General features: G+C 30.4%; 2 protein-coding genes across 2 annotated transcripts; one reads left to right on the forward strand and one right to left on the reverse strand.

Annotated features, from left to right (window-relative positions):
• Window positions 1–10,899: 10,899 nt before the first annotated feature.
• Window positions 10,900–14,170, forward strand: LOC106756304 (receptor-like protein kinase HERK 1). The gene is made up of 2 exons (XM_014638678.2): window positions 10,900–11,295; window positions 11,411–14,170. The coding sequence occupies exon 2, from the start codon at window positions 11,486–11,488 to the stop codon at window positions 13,997–13,999; it is 2,514 nt and encodes an 837-aa protein (XP_014494164.1). The 5' UTR covers window positions 10,900–11,295; window positions 11,411–11,485; the 3' UTR covers window positions 14,000–14,170.
• A 358-nt stretch (window positions 14,171–14,528) lies between these two features.
• LOC106756127 (histone H4) lies at window positions 14,529–15,258 on the reverse strand. The gene is made up of 2 exons (XM_014638403.2): window positions 15,151–15,258; window positions 14,529–15,046 (listed from the first exon to the last, which is right to left on the reverse strand). The coding sequence occupies exon 2, from the start codon at window positions 15,017–15,019 to the stop codon at window positions 14,708–14,710; it is 312 nt and encodes a 103-aa protein (XP_014493889.1). The 5' UTR covers window positions 15,020–15,046; window positions 15,151–15,258; the 3' UTR covers window positions 14,529–14,707.
• Window positions 15,259–16,922: the final 1,664 nt, after the last annotated feature.

Consider the following 16,922-nt stretch of genomic DNA (forward strand, 5'->3'; position numbering starts at 1 on the left):
TGTTCCAAAACATAGGGTTCGGAATTGAATCATCTTGGGCCTAATTTCTAGTCTACTGATTCATTTATCAGCAAAACTTTCTGCCATTAAACACTACCTATTGATCTGATTAATCTTCCTAATATAAATTAAGTATGTATAAAAACAAATTAGTCAATTTTATAATTTTATAATTTTTTTGTGGACTGTCATTAAGTTTTTTGAAATATTATTATGGTGTGAAGTTATTAATTCAAAATTGTTATTTCATTGTTATGACTCATATGATGTTCTTCAAATAATATAGAATATATTAGTTAAATATCTATATCAATTAATAAAGAAAATTTCTTTACAGAATGCATTTTTTATATATTTTATTATCAATTTTACTCTTGTTTATATATATATACAAGATTCTCTTTTTTTGTCATATTTATTTTTCCTATATATTTTTTAAATAACTTTCTTTTAAAAAAAAGTGATTATTTTATAATTTTATCTTTTCGCTAAATTTAATCATTTTTTTATTTGATCATTTTTTAAAATTAATATTTTTTTAATAAATGTTTTCTTAAATTAAAATAACTATTTTATTAATTTTATAGTTTCTTAAAATTTAACTATTTTCTTAAACTTAGTTATTTTTTTGGTTGTAAAGCTACCTATAAAATAAATAAAAATGATTTACATTAAAATTATAAAATTTATTTATATTTAATTTCGTAATAATAATTTATTATCATAAAAAAATTATAAACATGCAGCATGTGTTTTCCCTCGTAGAGATAGTTTTTTATAATTACTTTTCAAAAATATTTTTTTCTATAAATTGAATAATATATTTTATTTTAATAACAATTACAAAAATACTACTTTTTAATTATTATAAAACAAAAGTGGACAACTTGGGTAATTAAAGCCAATACGATTATATATTTGTTTACTCGCATTTCTCAAAAAATAAATTACAGTGGACACCGTATTCTCACCGTTTTCTTTTTTATTGGCGGTGAATGGCTTTATGCAATGACTCAGGTTTGTCTTTGGGATGGAATGTCATGAGATATTAAAAAAACGTAAGTTTTTCATAAGAGGAAACTAGCAAAGGGAGAAGGTGCATCATGCTACCCAAAGACACAAGAAAAAACTGTACCAAAACACAACGAAAACACATTTTAATCGGTTCAAATAAAAGATAATACATCAAATATTACTTTAATCAGATTAAAATCAAATTTAACCATATTAAAAGAGATTAAACGCACATGTAAATTCAATGGAACAAAGAGAAAAGTCAAGGAAAACGATGAAGTGCGCGAAATGCTAGTTCGCAATCACGGTTTAAACAAGAAATCAGACGTCGGTTGCACACGAGCCCGACATCTATAATGGAAAAGTCGTCGGTGACCTCACTAATCCGACGTCTTTCTGATTTAAAAATTAATATTCGCGGGGCTTATAGACGTCGACTACTAAGGCCACCGACGTCGATATACGATTATAGACGTCAGTGTGGAGGCATCCGACGTCTATATGACGAAAAGGAATGACTTTTCACCTGCTTGGCAAACATATAGACGTCGGATATCTCCTAACCGATGTTTATAGGTCTGACAGGTAGGTGAATAGTCATTAATGTCCGCCATATAGACGTCAGTTTGGCGGGATCCGACGTCTACAAGGTAGAAAAAAGTAACTATTCACCAACCTGGCATACATATAGACGTTGGGATTGTCCTAACTGACGTATATATGTTTGACAAGTAAGTGAATAGCCATTAATTTACGCCATATAGACATTGGTGCCTCGTCCAACTGACGTATATATGTTTGAAAGAAATGACTTTTCACCCATATGTCAGACATATAGACGTCAGTTAGGACATCCCCAACATATAAAAGACTATAGACGTTGAGGCACCTCCTAACTGATGTCTATATGGCCAACTTATTTACGAAAATGTCATTGGTCATCAATATTCGTCGAGCTTACTCCTAACCGACATCTAAGGGATGACGTTAATCAGCATTTTTGCACTAGTGTGTTGTACACATGTATCATCTTATTTTATTTGACAAACACATGTCTATTTTATAGTGTGTGTCAAATGTTAGCAAATGCTTATTTTACTTGTCGAAAAGGTATGTTTCTTTAAGTCTCTCTAGATGATATCTATCAAACATCTCTTGAAGAATGTGTCAAAAGGCGTTTAATGCAAATAACTTATTTGGAAAAAATAAAATGTCAAGATTATGATGGTAATAGAATAACATTTAATGCCTTTTAAAATCTTATATGTAAGAAGTGTTTGAAGTTTTTTAAGACACTCATAATAACTACAAAAGATGTGCAACAACTCTTTTCTATTAAGTTGTAAATATAAAAGACCTTGTCCAAGGAGATGTTGTTGTTAACACTACAAGCTTATTGTGAGAAATAATGTTCGTAACAAACTACTTAGTCTAAACATTGTATATGTCAAAAAACATTATCATCTCTAGTAAGTTAAAATTGTAATTTGTTGATCACTCAAACTTTGTGTTTGTATAAGTCAAAAGTGACTTGACAAAAGAATACTTAGTTAAGTCAGAAGTGACTTCTTATAATAATACTTGAACAAGGTTATCAAAAATGGTTGAGAGTCGAAAAAATATTTAGAATGAGCCAAGAGTAACTTATTAAAATAATACTTAGTTGAGTAAAAAGTGGCTTCATAAAAAATACTTAAAAAGAACCAATCAAAAATAGTTGGAAACCAAAAAATATATCTAGATTAAAATAGAAATGATTTATTGAAATATGGAAACAAAAATGAAACAAGTAGAATTGATTATTTAAAAATAGAATGATAAATGGAATTCTATATCCTTATTTAACTTTTAATATTTGATTTTTGATTGGTTTTTGTGCAATAAAAAAATTAATTAAAACTTATTATAATTATTTTTATTGAGCATAGATTAAAAAACATGTTAAAAATAAGTTTTTAGTTGTATATATGTTATTTGGATAATATAAAGCGTGTGTTAGTATAATTGATCTAAATTAAAATCATGAAAGTGTATAAATAAATTGATTAAAATTTCATAACATTTTATAGTTAAAGTCAAAACTACACAAATAAAAAAGACAAGAAAAATTAAACATTGCATGAAGAAAAGAAGAAAAATATGAAAAAAAGAAGAAGAAATGATGAATACTTAAAAAACCAGTGTGGTATAACATAGTGAATTTGACTGAACTATAAAAGAAGAATATAATAAAAATTGGAATAGACGATTTTTCCTATCTTTTTTCACGTAAAAGCTTTGATTATTCAATAATTTCTATGATGAAAGCTAATTTGGGACAAATATATTTTTATACATCTTTAAAAATTTATCTTATTTTTAATTATATAAAAAAATTAAAAGATAATGAGTGTCAAATATTTTGAAATTTGTCAAAATATTGTAAACATTTTTATATCTCTGTAACAACCACGTATATTTTAAAGATATTGGATTTTTTTAAAAATAATTAAAGAAAAATACATTAACAAAAAAACGTAGAAAATTTAGAAAGACTCACGAAAACATATCACGAAAATTTAAAAGGACTCTTTTGAGAAACCTAATCAACATATTTTATTTATTATTGTTTTCATTTTTATTTATCTCTTTTTAATTCTTTTCTTTTCATTTTGTATTGTTTTATTATTTAACCTCATGTAAATATTTTATCTTTCTTCTTTTGTTATTTTGTTTGACTAATTCATTTTCTATAATTTTTATAAGAATTAATTTGTTAAAATTAATTTTGTATTTATTGAGAGACCACTTTAGATTATTTTTATCCATATTAATATTTTTACTACTGTCTTTACATTTATTATAAATAATATTAATTCGATAATTTCAATGGTAATATTATCATAAAAACCAAATTCAGTGTTTAAACAAAGAAAAACTAGTATACGAGAATTTTAACAGAAATAACTACCTAAGTGAAAAAACTGGGAAATCTAGATTGAAGCTGAAATCAAATGGTTGAACATGCTTATTAATGTGAAAATGGGTTAAGGACTACAAGTTTGATGAAAAACGAATTGAGAAATAAAAATTCAGTACATAGGTTTAGCTTTAGTGAAACTAAAAATTGTGTCTTCTAACCCAAAAACTCATAACTTTGTTCGTGTTCAATAAACTTTCAATCTTGCTTGCCAATGTTCATTTTTGAAATTCTTAGAGTATAATTATAATTAGAACATCAACATTATTCCATAACCGAGTTTAGTAAGGTGTAAAAGTGAAAATTGATTGTTCATGAATAAAATTTCAGGTTCTTTTTTAGAGGTAGAGAACAAGCATGATTAAATGCATTGCAAATTCACTAATTCAACTTCTTCACAGGTAGCAACAAGTTTTATGTGTTTCTCATCTTTATTGGTTAGTACAAGTCAATAGCGACCATTTTATAAGTGTTTATAATACAGAAAATTTCATATAAATTTGATACTTATTATCGTTTAGTTAATCATAATTTGTTAATAAACAATCCTTTTTAACTTATAATTACAAAATGAGATACTGAAAAGAGAAAAAAATAAGGAAATTGATGAATTTTTTATGATTTTGCAGTAGTTTCTTAAAAGAATTAAAGTTGATTCCCAAAATCCACAACCAAGCTCCAGTAAAGCAGTTAAGAAAAGATATAGAATGCGATTTTGCATTTGAACAATAATAAAATGGTGTTGTAACCAATTTCGATAAAAAATGACTTGCTGAATTGAGTTGGGGTTGAATAAGTCAAATTCAAGCAAATTTTCACACATATACGAGTTGGATTGATTCACTGATTCACTTAATTACAAACTTTTTTAAAATAAAATAAAAATTGCAAACCTTTTGTAATTTAAATATAAATAAATTTAACTCTCAAAATAATGTATAATAAAAATTTAAGACAATTCAAAATAATAAAAAAAAATATAATACAATTCACGTATAATGAATTTGATGATATTTTTTTAAAGCTTTTATAAAATAACAAATTAATAAAAAATAAATAAATGGATTGTTTGATCAATCCCACTCACTATAGATTCAATTTGGATAAACGAAGTTTAAATTTGGATAAACGAAGTTTAAATAAACTATGTTGAAAATTAACCTGCATTAAAAAAATTTATTTTTTTCAACAAAACCATGATGACCCAATTAACTCATAGATTCTAATACATTTTGATAGTTATGATAAAAATACAAACTATAAAATAATCAGGTTTAATATATTATTTGATCCCTACTTTTATGGGTTTGGTTCAAAATGATCCTATCTTTTAAAAAAATTCAATAAAACCCCATATTTCGTTAAAAAATGTTCATTTTGGTCATTTTCACTGACGCCGTTAAAAATCTAACGGTGCAAATGTCATGTGGCCAAACATAGGTGAGCTGTAAAGTTTTATAAATATGTGTCATTGCACTGTAAATATTTTAAAAAAAAATTAAGATGACGTAAGTTCATCATTTCCTCTTTATCATTCTCCTCTCACTTTTCTTTCTTTTTGTTTTCCTCACCACGTCAAACCTGTGTCGTTTTCTCTTTCTCTTTCAGAGTCTTTCATTGGCATTGATGCAAAGTTGTATATTGCAGTAGCAGCTTCTGCAAAACTTAACTTGAGAGCGAAAAAGAGTAACACCATTTTTTACAGTACAACCCTAAGTCAAGTTCTGAATCCCTCCTTTTTCTCTGTCATGAGAAAAACACCCACAACCAAAATCAAAATTTGCGACAGGATATAATTAGTCCTGTTATATTTCATTCATGGCATGAATTTTTCTGAACATTTATAAATCATTATTAATGAAGGAGGAGTGTCTCGTACGATTGAAAGCTGATAAATTGTGTGGAAAACTCTTCTCTGGAACTGGTGGTGGTGTTGGTTGACAACCATAGTTCAAGCTACCTGGAGAAGATTGAACTGAGTTTCATTAAACTGGCATTTAAGCGTTATTTATATAATAACAAAAATTTGTATTTTTTTTTGAGGATTCATTTTAAATTACTCAAAGTAACAGAGAAAAACATTACATTGGGGAATGACACATGGAAGAAAGCTAGTGGCAAATTTATCATCATCTTCATCTTGAGTTCTCGTGCAGCCAGATTCGCATTCACAAATAAAGTTTAATGGGTAACTTGTGTTCACAACGCAGCTTCCTTTCCCACATTCCACTTCTTCACAAACCTTATCTGCAATATTTCATATCCTTATGCAGCCTTGCAGTTTTCATGCATTAGATGAATAGACAAAACAGAATAAGATAAGAGAGAAATAAGTTATGCACCAAGGAAAGAATCAATAATATTATTATCCCCTTTGGCTGCCAAGGGAAACAACAGAAAAAGAAACATGATGGCGATGCAGGAACCCATACCAAAGAGAGAGAAGAAGAATCAAAGGTTTGAAGGTGTATGATGGAAGAAGGAATTGGGTTTGGTCATTATAAATACAATAAGAACTAAGAAGCCATATTTGTAACATTAATATTATAAGAATTACTGTCTTTCCAAAGTTTATCTCTATTTCATAAATTTTTTGGACTTTTTTTATGATGGCCTTAGCCCAAGAATTTTCGGAAGTTAAAAATCTAACTTTTTTTTAACAATATTAGGTAGGTAATGAAGCATTTAAACACCCATTGCATGTTAAAATCAAAAATTGATATTAACCAGATGAAACAAAGGTGATGGGAACTTATGGGTTGCAAATCCTGTCTTTTGGGCTAAACCTTAACTCGAGTTTTCCATAAAGCTTTGACGCTAATTGCATATGGGAACTCAATTGTTACGTTGTAGACCTTCGAAGTGAGAATATTCGTTAAATAACTCAACGAATTCATCACGCCGTTGCCACCATTGTCAGACAGTGGCGGTGAGGAACCGCACCGATCCTCGTAGGTACTGGAGGGAATCTGGCGAGATCCGAGGACACGGTGGAGGCACTAGCTGGGTATCTTCAACGATGGCAGCAGCAGGGGAGGAAGAACGCACGGTGCCATGGCAGTGAGGTAGGTTTGGGTATGCACAGTCATTTTAATTTTTTTTAAATATTTACACAGTGCAATCTTCAAATGTGTCACATATTTATAAAACTTTACAACTCATCCAAGTTTGGCCACGGTGGTATTTGCACCGTTAGATTTTTAACGGCGTCAGCGAAAAGAACTAAAATGAATATTTGTTAACGAAATATGAGACCTTAGTGAATTTTTTAAAAGATAGAATCATTTTGAACCAAACTCATAAAAGTAGAGACCAAATAATGTATTAAACCAAATAATTAATAAAATATTATGTGAATACGTTAAAAAGTATTAAAAGTGATAAGGATTAGTTAATTGTTGTATGAATGATATTGGGAAGTGGATGTGTCATGACACACTTATTGCGTCTTATAGTCATTTTCCGTCGCAATCCCTTTCTTGCTTTGTCAATTCAACAATCTTTTATTTTTGTTTCGTAGTGAATTTTACTGTTTTTTTTTTTTAACTTTTAAACATTTTTCTTGAATGAGTAACCATTCCACGTGACCTTGCCCACCTTCCAACACGCTTCTCATGAATAACACCTCTACAACTCTACTGCATAAACAATGTTTAAATATGCTACAATCTTACAAAATTTAAAATATTGACTCCTGGATAAAATATTTTTTTATTTTTAAAATACTTATTCAAGTTTATAATAACATTAAAATGTAATAATAATATTTTTTTAATTTTAAAAATTAAATTAAAAGTTATTAAAACGGGAGTTTATGATACTCTTACACTAACAACAAATTTTATTTGTATTATATTACATGACATGATTTTAAAAAGTATTTTCTTATTTTTTTAATTAAATATCCTTACTTTTACATCTGGTGTGTCTTTAAAAGGAAGAAATCAAGAGAATAAAAAAAATGAAGAGTGAGATAAAAAAAATACAACAAAACAACCCAAAAATTATAACATTGATATTTTATACAACAAAGTATAAAAAAAAATGTTCATTATATTTTGAAAGTTAAGTTAGTTGAGGAGTTTTAATAAAAAAAAAAAAGGTTAAAAGTTTTAACTTGAAAGTTATATAATTGAGATGAATGATGAATATTTTATTAAATGTTAAATTTATAAATAGAAAAATTAACTATTTAAACTTTATTTGAAAAAATTATTACGATTTGTACAAATATATTTTTTTGTGTCCTTTTTTACTTCTTTTAATATTTTTACCCGTTTCATGTATCAGAGTTTGTCTTAATAACTTTATTATAGGGCAAAGCTTGTCTCATCAAAATTTTCTTTATAGTAAGTTTTTTATTTTCTTTTTCTTTATTTAATTGATTTTGGAAAGTTTTGTACGCATGGATGCTTAGCTTTTGCAAGTGGTCCTTTCAAGAATCTCTTTTATAGTTCCAAAATATCAAAGTCTTTCATATTTTTTTAGTTTTTCTGAGAATAATGGAGTTAAAAGCTCAAATTTGAGTAAAATTAAGCCTTACTATATAAAAGAAACTTTTGGGATTTTAATAATGACTTAAATCCTTAATTGGTCTCCATGTTAAGAGGGAATTTTCAGTTTAGTACGCGCTTTTAAAAGTGTATACATTGGATTCCATGTTTTGCAATTTGTGTCAATTTAGTTCTTTGAACCATCAATTTGGCTTGAAAATTGCAAGTGTACAAGTCATTTTGAGTTGCAGCATGTTTATTACCTGTTTGAACGTTTGGACACCTTTCAATTGCTGTTACAAACAAACTTGTTTGAAGTGTCATTAATTCACTAAATTAACACAAATTGCAAAACATGAGGACTAATGTATACACTTTAAAAAGCGGGTACTAAACTGAAAATTTCCTCTTAACATGGGACCAATTAAGGATTTAAGTCATTATTAAAATCCCAAAAGTTTGTCTTATATAGTAAGGCTTAATTTTACTCAAACTTGAGCTTTTAACTCCATTATTCTCAGAAAGACTAAAAAATATATGAAAATAATATATCAAAGATTTGTTTTAATAATATATGTTTTTTGTACTAATGTTATTTAGTGAAAATTGTTTGGAGTATATCTTTTAAATGTGTAATATATGGTATTTTGATAATTAAATTTTGATTTTGACATTGTAAAGGGTTATTGAATGATTATAAGTTGTGATATGAATTGTTTGAAGTTTAAATAGTTGTGAATGTATGTGGTAAAGTTGATTGTTTTAATTTGAATTTGAGTTCAATTTAAAATAATACTAATATTTTGGACCACCTTCAGATATTTGAGTTCAATTTAAAGTTGACAGCGTCATTAGACATGCCAAATTATGATAATATTATAATGTAGAAATATTTGTATTATTAATGCATGGACCACCTTCTGTTCAAATTTAAAATGACTATACAGTAATAATAATTAAATATTTATAATTAAAGCATCCTTGGTAATTTACAAATACATGAAAAGCAAAACCTTATAATTAGTATTATTAATACATAAATATTAGTTTGTTTGGCATTAATTGCTCCAATGAATGCTGTTTTTACTCTGGCAAAACCGTGTCAAAAAGCGTGTTTCTTCGTTCTAGGTATTTTTTAATTTTAATGGACAAAGATTACCTATAGTAGTACTATTAATACGTTTTAATTACATTTATAATTTACTTCTTATTTGTTTTTACTATATATAAAACAATTTTTTATAGCTCAAACGAATCTTTTGCTATGAAAAATAATATATATTTGTAAAAGATTTTCTAATTATTAAATAAAAATTTAAAATTTTTATGAATATGGTGAATATAAATAATTATAGAATAAATTATAATTGAAAAATATTAATCACAAAAGGTTAAATATGTTTTTAGTTCCTATACTTTGGGACCATTTTGATTTTAGTCCCTCTTTCAAATTAAAGTACAATTTAGTGTTTCAACTTAAAAGAAAACTCTGGTTTTAGTCATTTTAACCAAATTTTTTTAACTTTATTTATTGTTTCAAACTTAACATTGGAGTAAAAATGTGTCAAATAGTGTAAACTATCCAAATGCTATAATGAAATATGTTTGAAACGATAAATAAAGTTAAAAAATTTGATAAAAAAAGACTAAAACCAGAGTTTTCTTTAAATTGAAGGACTAAATTGTACTTTAATTTGAAAGAGAGACTAAAATCAAAATCACCCTAAAATATAGGGATTAAAAACATATTTAACCTTTATATAAATTATATAAAAGGTTTAAATTATTTCATAATAAAAATATTTAAAAAATTTATTGAATTATGTTTTCTTGAACCGAATAGAAAGAATGTTGATTACGGAAACTTCAATTTGACGAGACTTTCCATTTTCCGGCCTTGATTAGACATTTTTCCTTACGAAATTGTCGTGTATGAGATTTGCAGTTTTCAAAGGACGGAGTTAAATACAATTCTTCTTCTGTATGTTGCCTTAAGTAAATTCTTTTATTTTCTTACTAAACCTAGTAATGTTACTTTCAAATTACACTAATACATTTAATGCATTATGATAATATAAGCCATTCTGTGGTGTACTTATTTGGTTAGTTGTCGTAATTAATGATAAGTTGAGTGTGATATTGGATTAGGTGAATATATTAATTTTGAGAGAGAGATAGTGTAAGATTTCTGATATGGTATTATATAAAGGGACACTTTACTTTACCAACTTTTTTCGGTTCATTGATGGTCACTGCCAGCAAAAGCGAGCCCACAAGTATATGCTAATGGTAATCACAATCACATTACCATAAACATTAATCTAATTTCTTCTGTTAATCTGCTTGCTAATATCATTACATCAAACTGTCATTAACTCTTCTTTTTATTGTTTATATATATAATGCAAGTTATTACCAACTCAACAATCTTGATTTATTTATCATTATTATTTTTATTCCACCATAGACATGGGATTTGGCAACCTCAAAAACCAGGTCATATACCTGAAGCTTGAGCACATTTTGAATTCCGATTTTTTTGTTCAAACCCTTTTGACCCTTTTTCAGTTTTCTCTCTCTCTCTCTCTCTGGATTTCTGTTTTTTTGTTTAAATAAATAAAGTGGTGAGCAAAAGAATCTAGGACTGTGTATATTAATTACAAACGTTGTCATCAGTTTATACCAGCTTGTCCAGAGCTAGATGCGTGTTGAACATGCTTTTGATCTTTTTCTTCCATCTCTTGCATTGAATGTCCTTCGGTGCAGCAAAAGGGTATTCAGATTTGTGCTCTGCTCTATGGTTCTGGGGGAGCTCTGTGGTGTTTGAAGGTACGATAGTTGGTCTTTGTTTTCTGCTGTTCTTTTGTGTTTTTAACGCCTGTTGTTCTGTGATATAAAGTAGTAGAAATTCATTGCTTTTCTTTTCTTTTCTTGCATGTATCAGTGTTCTTCATTTGATAAAATCGCAAGGTTGAAAAGAGAGAATTTGAGGGGAAAGGGGAAAGATAGTGTTGGAGACATGTGGGATTGCAGAGAAATTTGGTTATTTTTCTGTGGTTTAACAATCTTGCCCTTGGTATGTTTTTCTGCCAACTTCGTTCCTCTGGATAATTACCTTATTGACTGTGGAGCATCAACCGATACTGCTATAGATAACCGCAATTTCACAGCGGATAGTTTCTACAAGGATTTCCTTTCCACCCAACAAGATGTTCTTGCAAGCACCTCCTTAAAATCAATAGCTTCCTCCAGTGATTCGCCTCTTTATGCAACCGCAAGAATTTTCACTGCACCCTCAAAGTACACGTTTCCGATTAAGAAAAGGGGGAGACATTGGATCCGGCTTTATTTCTTTCCATTTGCATATGAGAAGTACGATTTGAGTGCTGCAAATTTCGCTGTTTCCACCCAGGACTATAATCTTGTGAGTGATTTTAGTGTGCAGAAAAACCATGTTATGAAGGAATACTCTTTAGATGTAAACTCAGACACCCTTGTGATCAACTTTGCCCCTTCTGCAAATTCCATTGCTTTTGTTAATGCCATTGAAGTTGTTTCGGTTCCTGATGGCCTCATTGTTGATAATGGTTTCTCCCTATATCCATCAGGGTCCTACTCTGGCTTGTTGACAAAAGCACTGGAGACAGTTTTCAGGGTTAACATGGGTGGTCCAAGTGTCTCCTCTGGCAATGACACGCTTCAACGAACTTGGGTTGCTGACGAAAAATTCCTCATACAACCTAACTTGGCCACTAATTTTTCAAACATCAGTGCTGTGAAATATGTAAATGGTGGTCCAACAGCAAATACTGCTCCACCTTCTGTCTATGGTACTCTGACAAGGATGAACTCAGCTGGTGATCCCCGAAGTAATTTCAATGTCACTTGGCAGTTTGATGTGGAGCCTCAATTTCAGTACCTTGTTCGACTTCACTTCTGTGACATAGTCAGCAAAGGCCTCAATGAGCTCTACTTTAATGTTTACATTAATTCCTTGTTGGCTGCTAAGGATCTTGATCTGAGTATCGTAAATAATAATGTTTTGGCTACTCCATTTTTTAAGGACTTGGTCACAGCCCCATCTGCCAGCACCAAAATGCTTGTAAGCATTGGCCCTTCTACTGTGAACAATAATTATCCTGATGCTATTTTGAATGGGCTGGAGATAATGAAAATGAACAATTCTGCGAGCAGTTTCAGCTCATCAACTGCGCCTGAGACAGGTTCTTCTGGTTCAGGTTCTAAGAAGGTTGGCTTGATAGTAGGCGTGAGTCTCGGGGCATTTTTTGCAGTGGTTATGGTTCTTGTTTTCTTTCTACTATGCAGGAAAAGAAGACGTTTGGAAAAAGAAAAACAAGGGCATTCAAAGACATGGGTTCCCTTATCAATCAATGATGGAACTTCCCACACCATTGGAAGTAAATACTCTACTGGCACATCAGGAAGTGCTGCTTCAAATTTTGGGTATCGTTTCCCTTTTGTGACAGTTCTGGAGGCTACAAATAATTTTGACGAGAGTTGGGTTATTGGAATTGGTGGCTTTGGAAAAGTATACAAGGGAGAATTAAATGACGGTACTAAAGTTGCAGTTAAGAGGGGGAATCCTCGGTCCCAGCAGGGGCTAGCAGAATTCCGAACTGAAATTGAGATGCTGTCACAGTTCCGCCACCGCCATCTGGTATCACTGATTGGATATTGTGATGAAAAGAATGAAATGATTTTGATATATGAATATATGGAAAAGGGAACTCTCAAAAGTCATTTGTATGGTTCAGGTCTCCCAAGCTTAAGTTGGAAGGAGAGACTTGAGATTTGCATTGGAGCAGCTAGAGGACTGCATTACCTTCACACAGGATATGCTAAAGCTGTTATTCACCGTGATGTGAAGTCTGCAAATATCCTGCTTGATGACAACCTCATGGCCAAAGTTGCTGATTTTGGGCTATCAAAGACAGGGCCTGAAATTGATCAGACACATGTGAGCACCGCTGTGAAAGGGAGTTTTGGGTACCTTGATCCTGAGTATTTCAGGAGGCAACAACTTACAGAAAAGTCAGACGTGTATTCATTTGGGGTGGTTCTGTTTGAGGTTCTTTGCGCTAGACCTGTTATAGATCCAACCCTTCCTAGAGAAATGGTGAACTTGGCAGAATGGACAATGAAATGGCAGAAAAGAGGGCAATTGGAGCAGATAATAGATCCAACGCTTGCTGGGAAAATCAGACCAGATTCTCTTAGGAAGTTTGGAGAAACTGCTGAAAAATGTTTGGCTGACTTTGGTGTTGACAGGCCTTCTATGGGAGATGTCTTGTGGAATTTGGAGTATGCTCTCCAACTCCAAGAGGCTGTTGTTCAAGGTGACCCTGAAGAAAACAGTACTAATATGATCGGTGAACTGTCACCACAGCTCAACAATTTCGACCATGAAGTTAGTGTTTCTGCTGCACAATTTGAAGCTTCAAGTCTGGATGATCTGTCTGGTGTTTCTATGAGTAGGGTATTCTCACAGCTGGTGAAATCTGAAGGGAGGTGATTTACAATATCATGTCTTCTAAATTCTGCATAACATTATAACATTACTCTTTTGTTGTTTTATTACTGGTTTGTCTTCCGAACAATGGTTCTCAGCCTCCTTGCGGAGGAATCAGGCACTTTGTAAAGAAAGATTAAGCTGATGAAACAAGCTTGCTTGATCGCAACGCAACAGTAGGTTTCCCTGTTAAATATCTGACCAGTGATGTTTGAGTTGGATTATCTTGAAATATAAATGCATAATGTTTGAATATGTTCGCTAACTACCTTACCCCATAAAAACATTTCATAATCGCCAAGTTCTCACGACGAAATAACTGCACATCGATATAAAATCCAACCCATTTCCAAAGGTGAAGATCCAAAGACAAAGAATACTAAAAATTTTACCATTTGACATAAACAATTTCCAGATTACATAAAAAAATGTACTTTTTCACATTTAAGATCGTAAAATCTCGATCCCGGCAATTACCAGTTCGACCACAAAATAAAAACAAGGCTAATACACAAAACATATTTGCTATCAGTGCAGAAGAAATGAACAGAATAACATTTTAATATTCAAGATATAAGGATTAAATTACAAACTAGGCATCAAGAACAACACCACTATTCATATCATTGTAGTCACTAATCCTAAAACCCCACCTCTTAACCGACCCAACTTGCACAATAGCTTCTCTAAACTGAAGAAAGAAACCTAAACCTAACCCCCAAATCCATACAGGGTTCTTCCCTGTCTCTTAAGAGCATAAACCACATCCATTGCCGTAACCGTCTTTCTTCTGGCGTGCTCGGTGTACGTAACTGCGTCACGAATCACGTTCTCAAGAAAGATCTTCAGAACACCGCGAGTCTCTTCATAGATAAGACCACTTATACGCTTGACACCACCCCTACGAGCCAAACGCCGAATGGCAGGCTTCGTTATTCCCTGAATGTTGTCACGCAACACCTTACGGTGTCGTTTCGCTCCTCCCTTTCCCAAACCCTTGCCTCCCTTTCCACGTCCAGACATCTTAATTGCAAAATCACGAACAACAATCTACACCGAACACATAAGATTGTAAGAACAAATTTATCATAACTGAATTCAAACTACCGACAAATTCATTATAACTGAATTGAAACAGTGAAATAGAAGATTACCGGAGAAGAAGGTAGGTAATGAGACGAGCAATCTGAGGTGGAAGGGAAATTCTGTTTGTATTTATATGTGGTGTTAGGGTAGGGTGATGTGTATGAATCTGTGTGAATGTTGCAGCGAAGCGTCGAGATCGTTGATGGGTTGCTAGTGGACGGTTCAGATTTGAGGTAGTGGTCGGCGCGGATCGATGACGTGGGTGAGAGTAAGTGAATGTTCTCTTCGGCGCCTTTGGAATTATCTGAAATTTAGTCCAAAATTTAAGCGGGCACACTTAGATTGGACCACTGTGTTTGATCCACGATATTTTTTCTACATCCTATATTTTCTTCTTGCACTTTCATATTTTTTAAAATTTCAAACTATATATTTGCTGAAATTAATAAAAAATAATAGTGTATGATTTTTTTTTTGTGTTTTAATTATAATTTTGAATTGAACAGTTGTACATATTTTGAATTACATAATTTATAACATAAATTTATATTTTGGATGGTAAAATTTGTAATATAAATTTGAAAAAGAATCTAAAATGCAAATTACATTTTAAATTTTATTGTTCATAATGCAAATTTACATATTAGATTGTATAATTGTATAATTCATAATACAAATTTACAAGATAATTTAGAATGCAAAACATATTCTAAATTGTATAATTTTTAATACAAATTTTTACATTTTAGATTATACATGATATAACTTTGAAAGAAGAAATACCTTGATCTATAGACAAAATATAGCTTGTAGGCCAGTTCACAATTAAAATAATTGGAAAATTAAATTGAAAAATGTCATTAACAAAATTTTCAATGAAAATACGAGTATTTCCCAGAAAAACAAGATTTTACAATAGGCAAAAAAATTCTAAAGAATTAATAGAGAACTTTAAAGATTATTTCTTTCTAATGTAAATAAACAAGAAAACATACTGCTACGTAAATATTAATGTAAGACCATTACGAATGATTCCTAATTAATAATATTATAGCTTGACCAATCAAATTAAATGTTTTTAAATAAATATAAAATTATTTCATAAATTATAAATTAATGAATATTTGGGAAGAAAAAATATTTTTCAAATCAAATTAAATTATATTATCTTATTTATCACCTTTTTTATATATAGGAAAATATCAAATCCATCATTTTTTTTGTGTTTTAATTTTAAAATTTTGTATGTAATGATACCATATTTGTTAATAGGGTTAAATATGTTTTTAGTCTCTAAAGTTTTACTGATTTTTGGTTTTAGTCCCTGCATGAAATATTGATGGTATTTAATCCTTATAGTTTTGAAACTGTTATAAATAGTCCCTAATTTTAAACGGCGTTAATTTTTGTTTCACGTGGCTAACGACCAATCCACGTTTCATGTCAGCTATGAATTTATTTTGTGCCATGTTTTGTTTTCTTTCTATTTCAAATTTGCACAAAAGCCCTTAATTTCTTCTATGTTTGCACTTTGATTGTTTTCTTTTCTTTTTTCTGTTTCTACTTTGTGCCTTCATCTGGAACCTTCCATCAGCCAGAATGAATTTGTGGACACTAAAGGTAAACTTCTTGGAAGTTATGACATATACGGTCTGAGGCCAATTATAATATCTGGCAACGGGGGTAGAGTACAATATGCAGCAATCCGAAAATCCCAATCCTTTTCTCTATTGGTTGAATTTTAAAAGCATAAAAATCCTCACCCCAGACACAACAATGTTTCCGTAGTAGCAAACAGAAGGTAAAGAAAAGAAAAGTAGACCTACCAACCAACTTCATT

Source organism: Vigna radiata, chromosome 2, assembly GCF_000741045.1.
Source record: "Vigna radiata var. radiata cultivar VC1973A chromosome 2, Vradiata_ver6, whole genome shotgun sequence".
Classification (NCBI taxonomy): Eukaryota; Viridiplantae; Streptophyta; class Magnoliopsida; order Fabales; family Fabaceae; genus Vigna; species Vigna radiata.